At 43.7% G+C, this 16,035-nt stretch overlaps 3 protein-coding genes across 4 annotated transcripts in view; 1 reads left to right on the top strand and 2 right to left on the bottom strand.

Moving 5' to 3' along the window:
* Positions 1-15,220, bottom strand: part of LOC141765186 (ATP-binding cassette sub-family C member 10-like) — a 90,567-nt gene extending 75,347 nt beyond the window's left edge. The window contains exon 1 of the mRNA XM_074631213.1: positions 15,138-15,220. The gene's annotated coding sequence lies outside the window, so the exon portion shown is untranslated. The remainder of the gene's footprint in view (positions 1-15,137) is intronic.
* gpr179 (G protein-coupled receptor 179) overlaps positions 8,126-16,035 on the top strand; it is a 31,141-nt gene continuing 23,231 nt past the window's right edge. The window contains exons 1-2 of the mRNA XM_074631209.1: positions 8,126-9,051; positions 11,993-12,101. Of these exons, the coding sequence (XP_074487310.1) occupies positions 8,126-9,051; positions 11,993-12,101 (1,035 nt within the window). The remainder of the gene's footprint in view (positions 9,052-11,992; positions 12,102-16,035) is intronic.
* ccsapa (centriole, cilia and spindle-associated protein a) overlaps positions 9,294-16,035 on the bottom strand; it is a 157,368-nt gene continuing 150,626 nt past the window's right edge. Inside the window, exon 5 of one of the 2 annotated variants that reach the window (XR_012593409.1) lies at positions 9,294-9,776. The gene's annotated coding sequence lies outside the window, so the exon portion shown is untranslated. Of the gene's footprint in view, positions 9,777-15,015; positions 15,205-16,035 lie in introns of those variants that run through there. The other variant, XR_012593408.1, reaches the window with a different exon arrangement.

Here is a 16,035-nt window from a genome sequence, read left to right as displayed (position 1 = left end):
CTGCTCCTAGAATAAAGATCCTGCTCCTAGAATAAAGATCCTGCTCCTAGAATAAAGATCCTGCTCCTAGAATAAAGATTCTGCTCCTAGAATAAAGAGAAAGAAAGAAAGGGCCACAAAACAGGCGAGCAGCGGAAATAACACTGAATATCTCCGGAGATGTTTTCATCCTCCTCCGCTACGACAGCTCAGCATCCATCTGTCCGAACACCGAGCACCGAACACCGAGCACCGAGCACCGAGCACCGGACACCGGACATCGGAGGATGAGCGGCGGTGCGTCCGGCTGCAGCAGGCGGACCTCCGGGTCACACATGCGGTCTGATCTGATCCAGTAGAGTCTCAGTCTCCGGTCAGAGACCACAGTCTGCCTCCTCTCTCTCTCTCTCTCTCTCCCTCTCTCTCTCTGTGTGTTCCAGCCAGGCCCCACCCGCTCCTCCTCCACTCACACCATCACACCGAGCACCGAGCACATGATGGACACTAGACATTATATTATACTAGACATCAGTCTGAGGCGTTTTAATATCACAGGGCTGCACCTGCTTCAGCCTCACATCCACACAGCAGCTCCTTTCTGCTCTCATTCTGTAAGAACAGCACAAAATGAGTCATAAAAATACAGTTTTACTCTTCAAGTATTTCTAGAATATTCATCCAAGGATCAACATTTTACATTTTATTGGTTTTATCTGCAATGTTTTAATATTTCTGAATCCTAATAGGCATGTATGTTTAATGTAGGGGGTCTACTTTATTTATTTATTTTATTTATTTTATTTATTTTATTTATTTTATTTATTTTATTTATTTATTTATTTTTTTCATTTTTTTATTTTTATTGTAATCAAATCATATTTATATTTATATCTTAACTACAACAACATATTTTTTTATGCAATTTAAAGATGCATCACAGAATATTTGGTGAAATCAATATTTTCATCAAAATTGTGCAGTCAGTTGTAACACTGCATATATTAAAGAGGCACTCCTCTGATGATGTCATGGTGATGTCATCAGGGTTGTTTTAGATTGGGCTACTTCAATTTATCCATTACTTTTAGCTAACTATTTCAACTGTCTACTCATTAGTTTAGTGTCCCAACGTGTTGAGTTATTTTGAAGTTACGTTAGTGACGTAAGTGACGTGTTTTTCCGTACTTATGTTACGTTGTTTACGTACGTATTTTACTTAGTTTACCTACTTACTTTAAGCCCAACCGTGATGTTTTTCCTAAACCTAACTAAGTGGTTTTGTTGCCTATTTATGGTAACGACGCAAAATGCCGTTTCAGGGTTAAAATAAATGACACGCCAAAAGCCTAAAATGTGTTATCATGACACGCAGGAATATCATGCTATTTATATCCATAATCCCTGAGATCAGATTGGTTTATACAGGTACATAAAGTCATCTCTCTCTCAGGTCGCCGTACTTTGTAAAAGCGAAACACTAAATTACCAGAGTACCTCTTTAACCCGTCTTTTTAGTGACAGTATTTTCATGCATATATTTTTAAATACACAAATAACTTCATCAATACAAACAACACAAATGAAGAATAAACTGACACATCCCAAAACATAACTGCATATAAATGAGTATATATGTAAAATAATAATAATAAAGTTTATTAATAGCGCTTATCAAAATCAGCTAATTCAAACTTTAATATCATTTTCCTGATTATACTTACATATTTTTACTGAAGTATATTTCCAGTGCAGGACTTTGTCCTGAGTATTTGTACAGCGTGGTATTAGTACTTTGACACCGCCTACTTAAATGTGTCCAGGAGTATTTTTATAGCTCACCTTTAATGAGGTGTTAGGAGTTGAAGTGTTTTTTTCTGGCTTTCTCCCAGATATGTGAATGAGTTAAGAACAAGTTTATTAAGTCCTCCGTCACTCTTTCAACCTCAATGTTCTCACATTGATTCTTGGCTGCATTCACAGGTTCCTCGACATTACCGTCTTAACAATCTTCTTCTTCTTCTTCTTCTTCTTCTTCTTCTTCTTATTCTTATTCTTCTTATGAAATCTAATTTAATCTCATGAAGATTATTTACAACGGATATCCCAGCACTGAACACCACAAGCCCAGAAAATAGAGATTACATCCGTATTTATCTAAATCGCTGTCACAAAACGGGAGGTAACAAAATATATGTAGTAAAAATATGTAGATCAAAATTTGCCTTTAAAATCAACAAAAATGTTTGTGTCTACTTTTTAGTGCTCAAGAGGACATAACCCTCTGAAACCTGCGGGATCGACTGACTCTATTGTCTTTCAGAGTCACTAGTAGGTTCAGGTTCAGGGCTAGAGTGAACCTACAGGTATCACATGAAGATAGGAAACCTGAGGAATCCATTGCTACTAACAAATGCAATGCTACCATGTCGGGAAGGAGGTTAAATAACGCTCCAAAGTTGGGCTAAATTTTAGTGAGGAAAAACTGGCATGCCCATTTTCAAAGGGGTCCCTTGACCTCTGACCTCCAGACATGTGAATGAAAATGGGTTTTATGAGTACCCACAAGGTACAAACTTTACAGCCACAAACTAGAGACCTAGAGCATTCAGAGGATGGATGGATCAGACTAGAGACCTAGAGCATTCAGATGATGGATGGATCAAACTAGAGACCTAGAGCATTCAGAGGATGGATGGATCAGACTAGAGACCTAGAGCATTCAGATGATGGATGGATCAGACTAGAGACCTAGAGCATTCAGAGGATGGATGGATCAGACTAGAGACCTAGAGCATTCAGAGGATGGATGGATCAGACTAGAGACCTAGAGCATTCAGATGATGGATGGATCAGACTAGAGACCTAGAGCATTCAGAGGATGGATGGATCAGACTAGAGACCTAGAGCATTCAGATGATGGATGGATCAAACTAGAGACCTAGAGCATTCAGAGGATGGATGGATCAAACTAGAGACCTAGAGCATTCAGAGGATGGATGGATCAAACTAGAGACCTAGAGCATTCAGAGGATAATGGATCAAACTAGAGACCTAGAGCATTCAGATGATGGATGGATCAAACTAGAGACCTAGAGCATTCAGAGGATGGATGGATCAGACTAGAGACCTAGAGCATTCAGATGATGGATGGATCAGACTAGAGACCTAGAGCATTCAGATGATGGATGGATCAAACTAGAGACCTAGAGCATTCAGAGGATGGATGGATCAAACTAGAGACCTAGAGCATTCAGAGGATGGATGGATCAAACTAGAGACCTAGAGCATTCAGATGATGGATGGATCAAACTAGAGACCTAGAGCATTCAGAGGATGGATGGATCAAACTAGAGACCTAGAGCATTCAGAGGATGGATGGATCAAACTAGAGACCTAGAGCATTCAGAGGATGGATGGATCAAACTAGAGACCTAGAGCATTCAGAGGATAATGGATCAAACTAGAGACCTAGAGCATTCAGATGATGGATGGATCAAACTAGAGACCTAGAGCATTCAGAGGATGGATGGATCAGACTAGAGACCTAGAGCATTCAGATGATGGATGGATCAGACTAGAGACCTAGAGCATTCAGATGATGGATGGATCAAACTAGAGACCTAGAGCATTCAGAGGATGGATGGATCAAACTAGAGACCTAGAGCATTCAGAGGATGGATGGATCAAACTAGAGACCTAGAGCATTCAGATGATGGATGGATCAAACTAGAGACCTAGAGCATTCAGAGGATGGATGGATCAAACTAGAGACCTAGAGCATTCAGAGGATGGATGGATCAAACTAGAGACCTAGAGCATTCAGAGGATGGATGGCTTTCCTCGCTATAAATGCAAATTCTTGCAGACATCTCCAAAATGTCAAAGGTTTTTGATCCCAAATCACAGCATGTCTTCTTCTATGGTGTTCCTCGAGGTCTTGGTGTCTTAATGTGGTATTCTGGAGGATTATTGATCATTTTTATCAATTCTCTAGTGGTAAAAAATGGTTAAATTTAGCACCAAATCTGTGGAACAAACGGTATAAACACAACAACTGCTGCAACAACTTATGAGACATAATAGAGCATGGAGATGACCATCAGATACTACTATCATCATGTTCTAAACCCTGATACACTTTCACTATTCATTTTAAATAATTCATGTTTATTTCTGATTTATGACTAGAACAACTTGACACACATCTCAAACTAATCTTCAGGTTCTCAGCTTTCAGATGATGTACTTTTAGCTAACTATTGCACATTCTTATTGGCTGTGCTTCGGCTGGTGGGCGGTGCTTGGTATTTCCTCAACTGGTCTCAACATGGCTGCCGGGTCCATTTCTACCTACTGCAGCTTTAAACCGGCCCGGACAGTAACTAGACATAAAGTTCACATCATGTCGCAGCAGGTTGAATGAAGCTGCAGCTCAAACAGAGAGTAGAAACCAACCAGAGTATTTTTAGAGCTTTAAGTAAAGTCTGATAGGCCTATAATAATAATAATAATAATAATAATAATAATAATAATAATAATAATATATAAAAACATTAAGTACAGCTGAGACTGATGAATGTCATTATTTCTGCAGGTATTTGGTGATAAACCTGATGACGGCGCTAAGAGGAAACGTTAAGACGTCACCAAAGTGGTGGAACGGTTAGAGCAGGTATCCACCAATCAGTCATCGGCTCCTCCTGTCTCAGATCAGAGTCCACCTCGGCACCTTGGACGGTAGAATGATGGACAGAAGGAGTGAATCCAGACCGTAGAGTGTAAAGCACTCTCTGGATAAAAGCGCTGTAGAAATGCAGTCCATTTAGAAATCATCCTGAGGGGAGCATGAATGTGTTTACATAATTTCATGGCAATTGAGTCAAGTAAGTTTTATTTATATAACCCAATAATATATAATATAATATATAATATACTTCAAGGGGGTTTATAATCTCTGCAGTAACGGACACCTTCTGTCCTTTACCCTCAATATATATGTGTATATATATATATACACATATATATGTATATATATATACACATATATATGTTCAGTCATTACTTTCCAACATATAAATGTTGGAAAGTAATGACTGAAAACATGTGAAGACTGAACGTTGTATTTCTGGATTGTGGAATTAGACCGTTAAACCGTTTTTGTTTTGTGTTCAGGATCTTTAGGCGGGGCTGAAGCCATGACGCAGTGGAGCCGTCCTTAACATAACTCCACCCGTCTGCACAAACCTGAAGACGGCCGCGAAGCCGCAAGCTTTACAACGCCTCGAGCCTTTCCAAGCCGACCGACCGCCTCGGAGGAAATGTGGCCAGCGGGGGCCAACCAGCGCCGGGGAGACGTGAACCCTAACCCTAACCCGGGAGGGGATCCTTTCACACCGAGCGGCCGTCCCTAAGACGCCGAGTTGAATCCCATGGATAGACTGGCCTCACACCGTTGTCGGGCTGAGCCTCCATCAGAAAGACTCAGGCCCCTGAGAGACACCGGCAAGCGGTCTTCCGTACGCCACATTTCCCCACTACTGAGGGAATCCTGTCCTGCACCTTCAACCGCTTGTGGGCGTGGTTTCAGCCATGGATGTATTAAGAGAGGTCCATGATTTTGAAAGCTAATTTTATATACTTATATAAAAAAATGTTAATCCTTCAAAAGTGGCTGGGTGGTTAGTAACACATCTTTCTGTGATGTGACAAACCCAGAATGCAGATTTATATCTGCTTTACACAGACTTTAAAGAAGGAGCTTCATTGAGCTGTGAGTGTGACCACAAACAGAGCTCCCTCCATCACAGAGTGGGAGGATGGAGGGACCGGAGACCTCAGACTGCATGAGGCTCAGACAGCAGCGAACACACCCAGAGTGAGTCTGAACCGTCATAACAACAACAACACAGACGGACCTGGAGTGTTGCATCGACACTGTGCGGCAGGCAGATGGCGCTGCAGGCCATCCAGCAGTGATGATGCTGCTGCTGCTGCTGGATCCAGATAATGATGAGAGAGTAGATGAAGGGCCATTAATCCTTAGGAGGCAGTGTTTGCTCATATCTGGGCTTTATGTGGAGTAATCAAACTAACAACCTGCCCTGCAGAGCTCAATGTTGATGTGATGCAGCCTGGAGGTCAGAGGTCAGCGGCATGCAGCATTAACATTAAAACCACTGCTTCATATTGTTCTGTTGAGCTGCACTGTTTAATGTTCTGTTTGTTCTATTGAGCCATGTGCATCAAGTTTAGGTAAAAAAACTACAACCTCTTTAAGTTTAGACAACAAAACTACAACTTCTTTAGGTTTAGACAAAAGAAACATGTTAAGATTAGGGGAAACATCGTGTTTTGGGGTAAAATAACTACAAACACAAAGATGACTCCACATTGTTGGTTTCACCCTGTCTATACTGCAGCACCTGACTTCCTCTTCTGCTCCTGTCATAATTACTACGGTCACTAGAGGTCGCTGTCGTATTTTTTTATTCCTTCTTTTGGTGATCTATCATGTGAATAGATGATAAAACCTCCTAGTAGGTGTAGTAGGCCCCTACTGACCCACATCTATGGGGCTTATCGCGACTGATGACGCCTATTTAATGGCCTGACAACAGTCTAATCGGCTGCGAGAACAGGAACACGATTACGCTGCACAGGTGACAAACACAAGGACGCACACACACACGTCTTATTGTCTTCCTCAGGATTGACTGCAGCTCCTTCGCTGCTCTGCAGTGAAGTCCCACAATGGGAGTGGTGTTAGATGCATGTGTGTGAGTGTGTGTGTGTGTGTGTGTGTGTGCGTGCGTGCGGGTGCGTGCACGTGTTTGTGTGTGTGTGTGTGTGTGTGTGTGTGTATCAGGGGGGTGATTCTCTGAAACTGGTTGCCATGGCCACCAAAACAAGGATTCTTGCCTGCATCACTCCTCCCAGCCAGCATGCTTCATTTTCACCCCTCTCTCTATCTCTCTCTCTCTATCTCTCTTCCCTTTTCTTTCTCACACTTCTCATGCAGCATCACACACACACAAACACACACACACATGAAGACAGTGCATGCAAACGGACACACCTGTACACACACATACACAAGGGGGGGAATTCCCTGACATTGCAAAAAAAAAAACTACAAAATCTCTTCTTGTTGTTGTTTTTTATTACCTGTAATAATCTACGTAGGTCGTCATGCTGCATCTATGATTTCCTCCAGTGTGTGTGTGTGTGTGTGTGTGTGTGTGTGCGCAGTAAAAGAACATTCCCATCCCCTCTCTCTGTGTAGGAGGGGTTAATCCATCCATCCATCCATCCAGCAGGGGGATTCTTCTTGATGGATGCTGAAATGCAGCAGAGCTTAACCCCCATCTCTGACTGACTGCATCATCCTCTCCACACACACAACAGATGTACCACTCTCATCACCTCTCAGCACTGGTGAGTGTCCCTGTCGATACGGGAGGGAGGGGGGAGGATGGACGAGCATCACAAGCCTCCGTCAGATGGGCTGGAGGCACTTTAGAGCAACAGATAGCAGAGCGAAGAGGAGAGGAAAGGAGGCTCCATCTCTACGACACACTTCTCTCCTCCTCTTCCTCAACACGGGGATCCCACAACTTTGAGGCTCTTCCCTCCTCCTCCTCCTCCTCCTCTTCCTCTTCTTCCTCCTTCTTGCGCACGCTGCGTTTGCTTTGCTCTGCAGCTTTGTCGACTAGAAACGTAGACACACCGCAGGAGGGAGATATCGCACGGACTGCGGAGATGCAGGGATTGCTCCCTGCATCCTCCGCCTCCCGACACCACCACCACCACCACCACCGAGGACACGCAGGTTTAATGGTCTTTTCGTGTGTACGTGCGCATGCGTGTGTCCGTGCGGTGCACAGATGGAGCCGTGCGCTCCGAGTGTGAGCGCCGCAGACCGAGGCTGCTCCTCCCGGACACCTGCTGCTGCTGCTGCAGCGCCTCACTGATGGAGAACATGAAGAAAGTCCAAACCTTCGCCAACATGTGACCGTTTTTTTCTCCTCAAGGGAACTACAAAGGGGTGAAGCACCAAAAAGAGAAGGTGTTGTAGGAGTAGGAGTGTGACCTCCCTCCTCCTCTTCCTCCTCCTCCTCCTCCTCCTCTTCTTCAGAGTGAATTCAGGATGGGTCCTGTTTGGCTTCTTCTTCTGCTCCCCTCCCTCCTCAGAGCTCAGGTGACTCCAGACTTCACATCAGGAGTCACGGTGGTGGAGGCCGACAACACCACTGACTCTTTAACAAACAGCACAGGAACCGCCGATGTGCCCTCCTCCCCGTCCGGTTCCCTCAGACCTCCAGAACCTTCTGGGTTCACGGTGACGCCATCAGAAGCTCCCACACAGCAGGAAGATGACTGGTCACCAGCAGAGACCTTCCTGTACACCGGAGACCCCTCCACTCTGGAGGCAGCCCGCTGCACACGGGCGTACAGCCCGCCGGGGCAGACCGGATCCCTGCCCGTCAGCTTCAGCGCCCCCCTCCGGTCCCCTCTGGACGCGCTCGCCAACACGGCCAACTTCCTCAACATGATCTTCCAGGCCAGCGACCTGCGGGAGAGCACCGTGGAAGAGGACATGGAGTGGTACCACGCCCTGGTCCGCGCCCTCCTGGAAGCTGACCTGCTCATCCGGCGGGCCCTGCTCACCTTCGACGCCGACCCGGCGTCCCCGGTGCCGCAGCTGGTGCTCTGCGCCTCCCGCGACCCGACAGCCAAGGTGCAGACCATCATCCTCCAGGACTTATCCAAAGCCTGGGAGAGCCTGCACCCGCCCGCCCCGGCCCCCGACGACAGCTGGTTCACCAGCTTTAAGTTCCCAGAGTTCAACCAGCCGATGGCGGCCCTGTCCAAGCGGGTGCTCCTCAACGACCTCAGCACCTTGGACACGCCCAAGTGGAGGCAGGGCGACAGCTACGTGACCAATCACAGCGGGGTGCGCTGGGCCAGCGCGCCCTTCCTCGACTGCAGGGACAGATTCTTCGTTCCCGACTGGATGCTGACCCTGTCCACGTCCTTCTACGGCCTCAAGCCTGACCTGACGCCAGAGTTCAGGTTAGGGCTCACACAACAAAAAACACACACACACACACACACACACACACACAAATGCCAACTAGTGTTAATATTGTCAGCTATTTATTTATTTAGTCTTGTGTCAAATGTCCTGTTAGTTTTGATCATATTCAGTCGACCTCATCTTCTTTTGTTTGGTCACTGGTTTTAGTTGATTAAAGGTCTGAGTATTTCAGTCTCATCTTAGTCAAAGACTAATGTCACTAGTTTAGTTTTAATCACTGAAAACTGTGGGTCCAGGGGGTCTTTAGGGGGTCTTTAGGGGGTCTTTAGGGGGTCTTTAGGGGCAGATAGCAGGTCAACAGTAGATGTCACATAGAAGTGGTGAACATCTTCTGAAAGCTGAGAACCTGAAAGGTAATTTGAGATGCTGCTCAGCACTGAGGGTCAAGATGTTCTAGTCACAAATCAGAAAAAAACATGAATTAGTTAATCAAAATCAATAGTGAAAGTGTATAATGGTTTAGAACATGATGATAGTAGTATCTGATGGTCATCTCCATGCTCTATTATGTCTCATAAGTTGTTGCAGCAGTTGTTGTGTTTATACCATTTGTTCCACAGATTTGGTGCTAAATTTAACCATTTTTTACCCACTGGAGAATTAATAAAAATGATCAATAATCCTCCAGAATACTACATTAAAACACCAAGACCTTGAGGAACACCATAGAAGAAGACATGCTGTGATTTGAGATCAAAAACTTTTGACGTTTTGGAGATTTCTGCAAGAATTGCATTTTTCGGCGATTGGCTGGCGAGCACAAAAACTGCTCAGAAACCCCCTTATTGTTAATGTAGCTAGGAAAGCCATCCATCCTCTGAATGCTCTAGGTCTCTAGTCTGATCCATCCATCCTCTGAATGCTCTAGGTCTCTAGTTTGATCCATCCATCCTCTGAATGCTCTAGGTCTCTAGTCTGATCCATCCATCCTCTGAATGCTCTAGGTCTCTAGTTTGATCCATCCATCCTCTGAATGCTCTAGGTCTCTAGTCTGATCCATCCATCCTCTGAATGCTCTAGGTCTCTAGTCTGATCCATCATCCTCTGAATGCTCTAGGTCTCTAGTTTGATCCATCCATCCTCTGAATGCTCTAGGTCTCTAGGTTGATCCATCATCCTCTGAATGCTCTAGGTCTCTAGTCTGATCCATCCATCCTCTGAATGCTCTAGGTCTCTAGTTTGATCCATCATCCTCTGAATGCTCTAGGTCTCTAGTTTGATCCATCCATCCTCTGAATGCTCTAGGTCTCTAGTTTGATCCATCATCCTCTGAATGCTCTAGGTCTCTAGTCTGATCCATCCATCCTCTGAATGCTCTAGGTCTCTAGTCTGATCCATCATCCTCTGAATGCTCTAGGCCTCTAGTTTGATCCATCCATCCTCTGAATGCTCTAGGTCTCTAGGTTGATCCATCATCCTCTGAATGCTCTAGGTCTCTAGTTTGATCCATCCATCCTCTGAATGCTCTAGGTCTCTAGTTTGATCCATCCATCCTCTGAATGCTCTAGGTCTCTAGTTTGATCCATCCATCCTCTGAATGTTCTAGGTCTCTAGGTTGATCCATCATCCTCTGAATGCTCTAGGTCTCTAGTTTGATCCATCCATCCTCTGAATGCTCTAGGTCTCTAGTTTGATCCATCATCCTCTGAATGCTCTAGGTCTCTAGGTTGATCCATCATCCTCTGAATGCTCTAGGTCTCTAGGTTGATCCATCATCCTCTGAATGCTCTAGGTCTCTAGTTTGTGGCTGTAATGTTTCATGAGGCTGTGATTATTATTAGCTTTACAGTGAGACACAATTTATGGACTTCAACACTGTTTAGGGACCCCAGGATGCAGAAATATTCAGATACACCATTTTAGAATAGGAGACAATAACACATTTATACTGCATGTGATTATCATAAAGTGGGCATGTCTGTAAAGGGGAGACTCGTGGGTACCCATAGAACCCATTTACATTCACATATCTGGAGGTCAGAGGTCAAGGGATTGACAACATTTAGCCCAACTTTGGAGCGTTATTTAACCTCCTTCCAGACATGGTTGGTACTGATGGATTCATCAGGTTTTCTAGTTTTATATGATATCTGTATCTTCTCTCTAGCTCTAAAACTGAATCTACTAGAACCTCTGAAAGACAGTAAAGTCAGTCTGGATCTCGTGGGTGTCTGTGCTCATTGTGTGCTGCCGGTGTGCGTCTATCATTTTTCCTACGGCAGCTCCGGGAGTCAGAGCGAGCTGGTGGTTGGGTCTGACCTCTGTGAGCCCGCTGTGACCCCCCCGACACTGGGGCGTGACCCCCTGGTGCCGGGGTTCACGCTGGCTGAACTCGAGTAGGTTGGAAAAACAATAGATGCTGCCAGTGTAGTCCTGATGTGGCGAGCGCAGCACATGGAACAGCATCTTTGGAAAAAAAAGGTTTTTGTCAACAAAAATAAATAGAGAGATTTTGATAAAGTATTTATTTTTTTAAACTACATTTTAGTCTCGTCTTTTCCGTCAACAATAGAGCATATTTAATAAAGTCACTGTTAGTGTTTAATGACGTCGGGGCCATCTCGTGATACTCGGTTGGTCTCAAAATGAGCTCTGAAGCCGACAGCAGCAGTATTTCATCTATTGTGACCTTCTCTCCAGCACGCTGTGGAAACGTCTGATTAGCATTTGGAATAAAAGAAGTTGGATAGAATCTGACATTTAAAAGATTTAAATCCATTTAAAGGTTTGTGCAGATGAAAAAAGGAGATTATTCTATTGAGTCTTGATGATGTTTGGAGCCGCTCTGGTTTCTTTACTCTGACATACGTGACCTGACCTCCCTCCTGTGTGTGTGTGTGTGTGTGTGTGTGTGTGTGTGTGTGTGTGTGTGTGTGTGTGTGTGTGTGTGTGTGTGTGTGTGTGTTTCCGTGTCAGAGGTGTGATCCGTGTGGACGTCAACATTCAGGACATCGACCTGGATCAGTGTGCAACAGGAGACGGCTGGTTTGCTGATACTCACCAGTGCAACCGCACCAGCATGGAGGTAAATGTTGAGCCCTGAAAAAGATGAATATCAGTTAATGAAACTCTGACGCGATGCTTCCTCTCAGAAAGCTTCTTCAGATTTACTTATATAAGTTCTTTCAGTTTACAATGTTTTACATTTATGTGCATTTTCCTTTTATGACTGGGTCACAATATAATGTTCTTCTTTTGCTTAAAGGGACTGTTTGTAACTTTGTAAGCGTATAAATGTACCTGGTCGGGACACATGCGCGCTCGCATACGCGCATTCACGTGTGGCCGCTGTACTCTCTTCCTCTGCCTGCTCGCCTTCACTCAGACAGCGCGCGCGTTCTCGCGTTCTCGCGTACTCGCTCCACCTCTAGACGTGAACGCGCGCACACTCCACACTGCAGAAGAGTTAGTTTAGCGCTGAGAATATCTAGTGAATGTTCAGTGGACGTTTGTGCAGAAATAACTGCTGCAGCTCCTCCAGACCAACAGAGGTTTCCCGTGTCTTGTGAAGTGACGGAGCTCTGCAGAGAGAAACGTTATCGTCTCGTTACCGACCGGGTGCCGGTGTCTCCCTGCTCTCTCCGCCCGCAGCCGGAGAGAGCAGGGAGACTCGCTGCAGAGCCCCGCTGCATCAGCCTGCACTGAGGCAGGAAAAGCCAACACTAGGATCAGATCTAAATCATGTTCATGGAGAGACCTTGGTCTGGTCAGCTAACATTACTGTCAAGCAGCTGAAATATAGAGTGATATTGTGGTTTTAGCTGACGTGTGTCGCCTCACTGTGATGAGCGATGCTCGTTCATGTCTATTTAGAGCGAGCAAGCGCGAGCCCGACGCTGACTTTCGTTGATTTCACGGCCACAGGTGTCGCTGTTAAGAAGCATTTCTGAAAGTTACAAATAGTCCCTTTAATAATTATATGCTAAAACCTCATCTAATAGTTAAAATCGGGCCCTGAGGCAGAGAAGCGGCTGCTCTTCATCGGAGGTGGAAAACCAGAGCTAATAGAAGACTCTTCTGATCGCCATGGTGACTGATTGTCTCCACAGATGTAACCTGGTAGCTGACTTCATGATTCAGGGAGTTTATTAAGACATTTATTATTATTATCTATTAATCAGCAGACATGGAAATAAAGCGGATAAATGAACTTTGTATTCTTTTCCTGGAAATGTATTTAATAAATTATCAGCTATTAGGAAATAGCGGAATATAATTATTAAATAATGTTTATAATAAAATAATGTTTGATACATTTTGAGGTAAATATTCTAAAGAAATGTCAAATAGGTTACTTTCTAATTATCAAATAATTACCATGAAATTAGCGGACCTGTAAAATGAAGTGTTACCCAGACGGCTTTGAAATGAAGTTCAGTTTACAAGCTTTTCTTCATCACTTTACTTCTTTTTCTATCAAAATATCTACATGAATATGTTGTGTCTCTTTTTTGGTTCGGAGCATTTTAATAATTCCAGTAGGCCATACAGGTTTATAGATGTAACCTGGTAGCTGACGTCATGATTCAGGGAGGCTATTAAGACATTAATTATTAATATCTATTTATCAGCAGACATGGAAATAAAGCAGATCAATGAACTTTGTGTTCTTTTCCTGGAAATGTATTACATACATTACCAGCTATTGAAGGCTGCTTATTGGGAAATAGTGGAATATAATTATTAAATCATATTTATAATAGATGTAAAATAATAATAATAAAAGTCCAGAGTTAAGATAGCCAAACAAAGTCTTTTTTGATAAATTTTAGGTAAATATTGGTTTAGTTTTGCAGTAATTTTAAAGAAATTTCAAATAGGTTGCTTGCTAATTATTATCTAATTACCATGAAATTCATGGACCTGTAAAATTAAGAGTTACCAACATAGAATATCTGACCAAAAGGAATTAAACTAAAATATCTTATAAAATACAAATGACTTTGAATTTCCTCTATCTTCTTGTATTCCTTGTTTCTTGTCTTAAACGATTACTTTACAATTAACACACGTCTTACTTATCTTCACTATCAGCTTCACTAGAAACAGTGACGTCATGTGGCTTCATGACAGCAGCAGAACTAAACCGCTTCAATTCACGCTCAGAACATGTAAATATAACTTACAAACTCACTCAGCATATTAATAAAACATAGCAGAACAACTTGGCAAACATACGTCAAAGTTCAAGAGTATAAATGTTTATTTTTACCTGAAAAGGTGAATGTCAGTCATAAACCTCGGCAGCTTCATTTAGAGGCATCATCGATCAGGCATGACTAATCAATCACACAACAGACTCAACAGGTAGATCACAGATAAACTACTGACAGGAACATATCCTGACATTTAAACGTTTTTAAAGCTTTTAAAAGACTTTGTTTTTAACATTTAAACATTTTGAACCTTTCATGAATTTCACAGTTGTTTTTATGACCCATTTAACAATTTTTGTATTTGTTTTTATGTCAATACAGCTGCTTTTATGACCTAGAAGTTTATTTATAACTGATCAGCTTTTTAAATGAAGTTCGACCTATCACAGTGTCACATGAACAGCGGCCTTTTTGACCTTGTGACCCGTCCGACCCGACCTCCTCCCTACGCCGCGTTCGTTGCTCTTTATCCTTCCTGGTTCACGATTACGTGGATTACATACAAATTGATTTCCTGCTGACCATCACGAAAAATATGTGAAATTCGTGTCAATGTACACAAATCAATACATTCAATATATACAGTATATGTTCTCTTCTGTGTGTATTGACCCTCTGAGACCCACAACAGACCCGTTCTAGTCTTCTTTAGGGGGGTCCAGGGGGTCTCAGCACTGAGGGTCAAGTTGTTCTGGTCATTAATCAGAAATAAACATTGTGTATCATGGTTTAGAACATGATGATAGTAGTATCTGATGGTCATCTCCATGCTCTATTATGTCTGTTAAGTTGTTGCAGCAGTTTTTGGGGTTGAAACCATTTGTTCCACAGATTTGGTGCTAAATTAAACCATTTTTTAACCACTGGAGAATTGATAAAAACGATCAATAATCCCTCCAGAATACCACATTAAGACACCAAGACCTTGAGGAACACCATAGAAGAAGACATGCTGTGATTTGGGATCAAAATCTTTTGACGTTTGGAGATTTCTGCAAGAATTGTATTTTTCGGCGATTGGATGGCAAGCACTAAAACTGCTCAGAAACCCCCTTATTGTTAATGTAGCTAGGAAAGCTGCAGGGTTTTTTGCCTGTCTGTAAAGGGGAGACTCGTGGGTACCCATAGAACCCATTTACATCCACTGATCTGGAGGTCAGATGTCAAGGGACCCCTTTGGAAATGACCATGCTAGTTTTCCTCGCCTGGAGCGTTATTTAACCTCCTCACGGACATGCTAGTCTGACCTGGTTGGTACCGATGGATTCATCAGGTTTCCTAGTTTCATATGATACCAGGATCTTCTCTGTAGCTGTAGAACTGAACCTGCTACGGCCTCTGACAGACAGCACCGTCGGGGTCTCGGGGGGTTAAACTCATGTTGGTGACTTTTAGTTACATCACTCAGATTCACTCTTAACTGTTTGTGACCTCTGAAACCGGTTTAAGCTCTTTCTCTCTCTCTGTGCTCATTACTTCCTCTTTTATCCTTCGCTCATGCTTTCACGTATTCACACTCTTCTGTCTGCTCCCCCCCCCCACCACCACCACCACCACCTCCAGCTCCACCCGTCTTTTAGCCGTCCCTCTCCCCTGCCGGCCCGTCTGTGCAGACCCAATCCTCTACCTCTCATCTCAGCCGTCTATTTAAAGATGGATGCCCCGGGTGGCGGCGGGCTGCGGGATGATCTGATGGATTACGGCGATAATCCAGCCCGCTGACATACTTCCCCGTTATGCACCGCACTCACAGAGGTCTGAAACACCAGAGAAGAGCAGTCCTAAAAATCCCCAAATCCACAC

Source organism: Sebastes fasciatus, chromosome 3 (genome assembly GCF_043250625.1).
Source record: "Sebastes fasciatus isolate fSebFas1 chromosome 3, fSebFas1.pri, whole genome shotgun sequence".
In the NCBI taxonomy this organism is placed as follows: Eukaryota; Metazoa; Chordata; class Actinopteri; order Perciformes; family Sebastidae; genus Sebastes; species Sebastes fasciatus.
The sequence above is the reverse complement of the archived record's forward strand: the minus strand, read 5'-3'. Positions and strand labels throughout refer to the sequence as shown.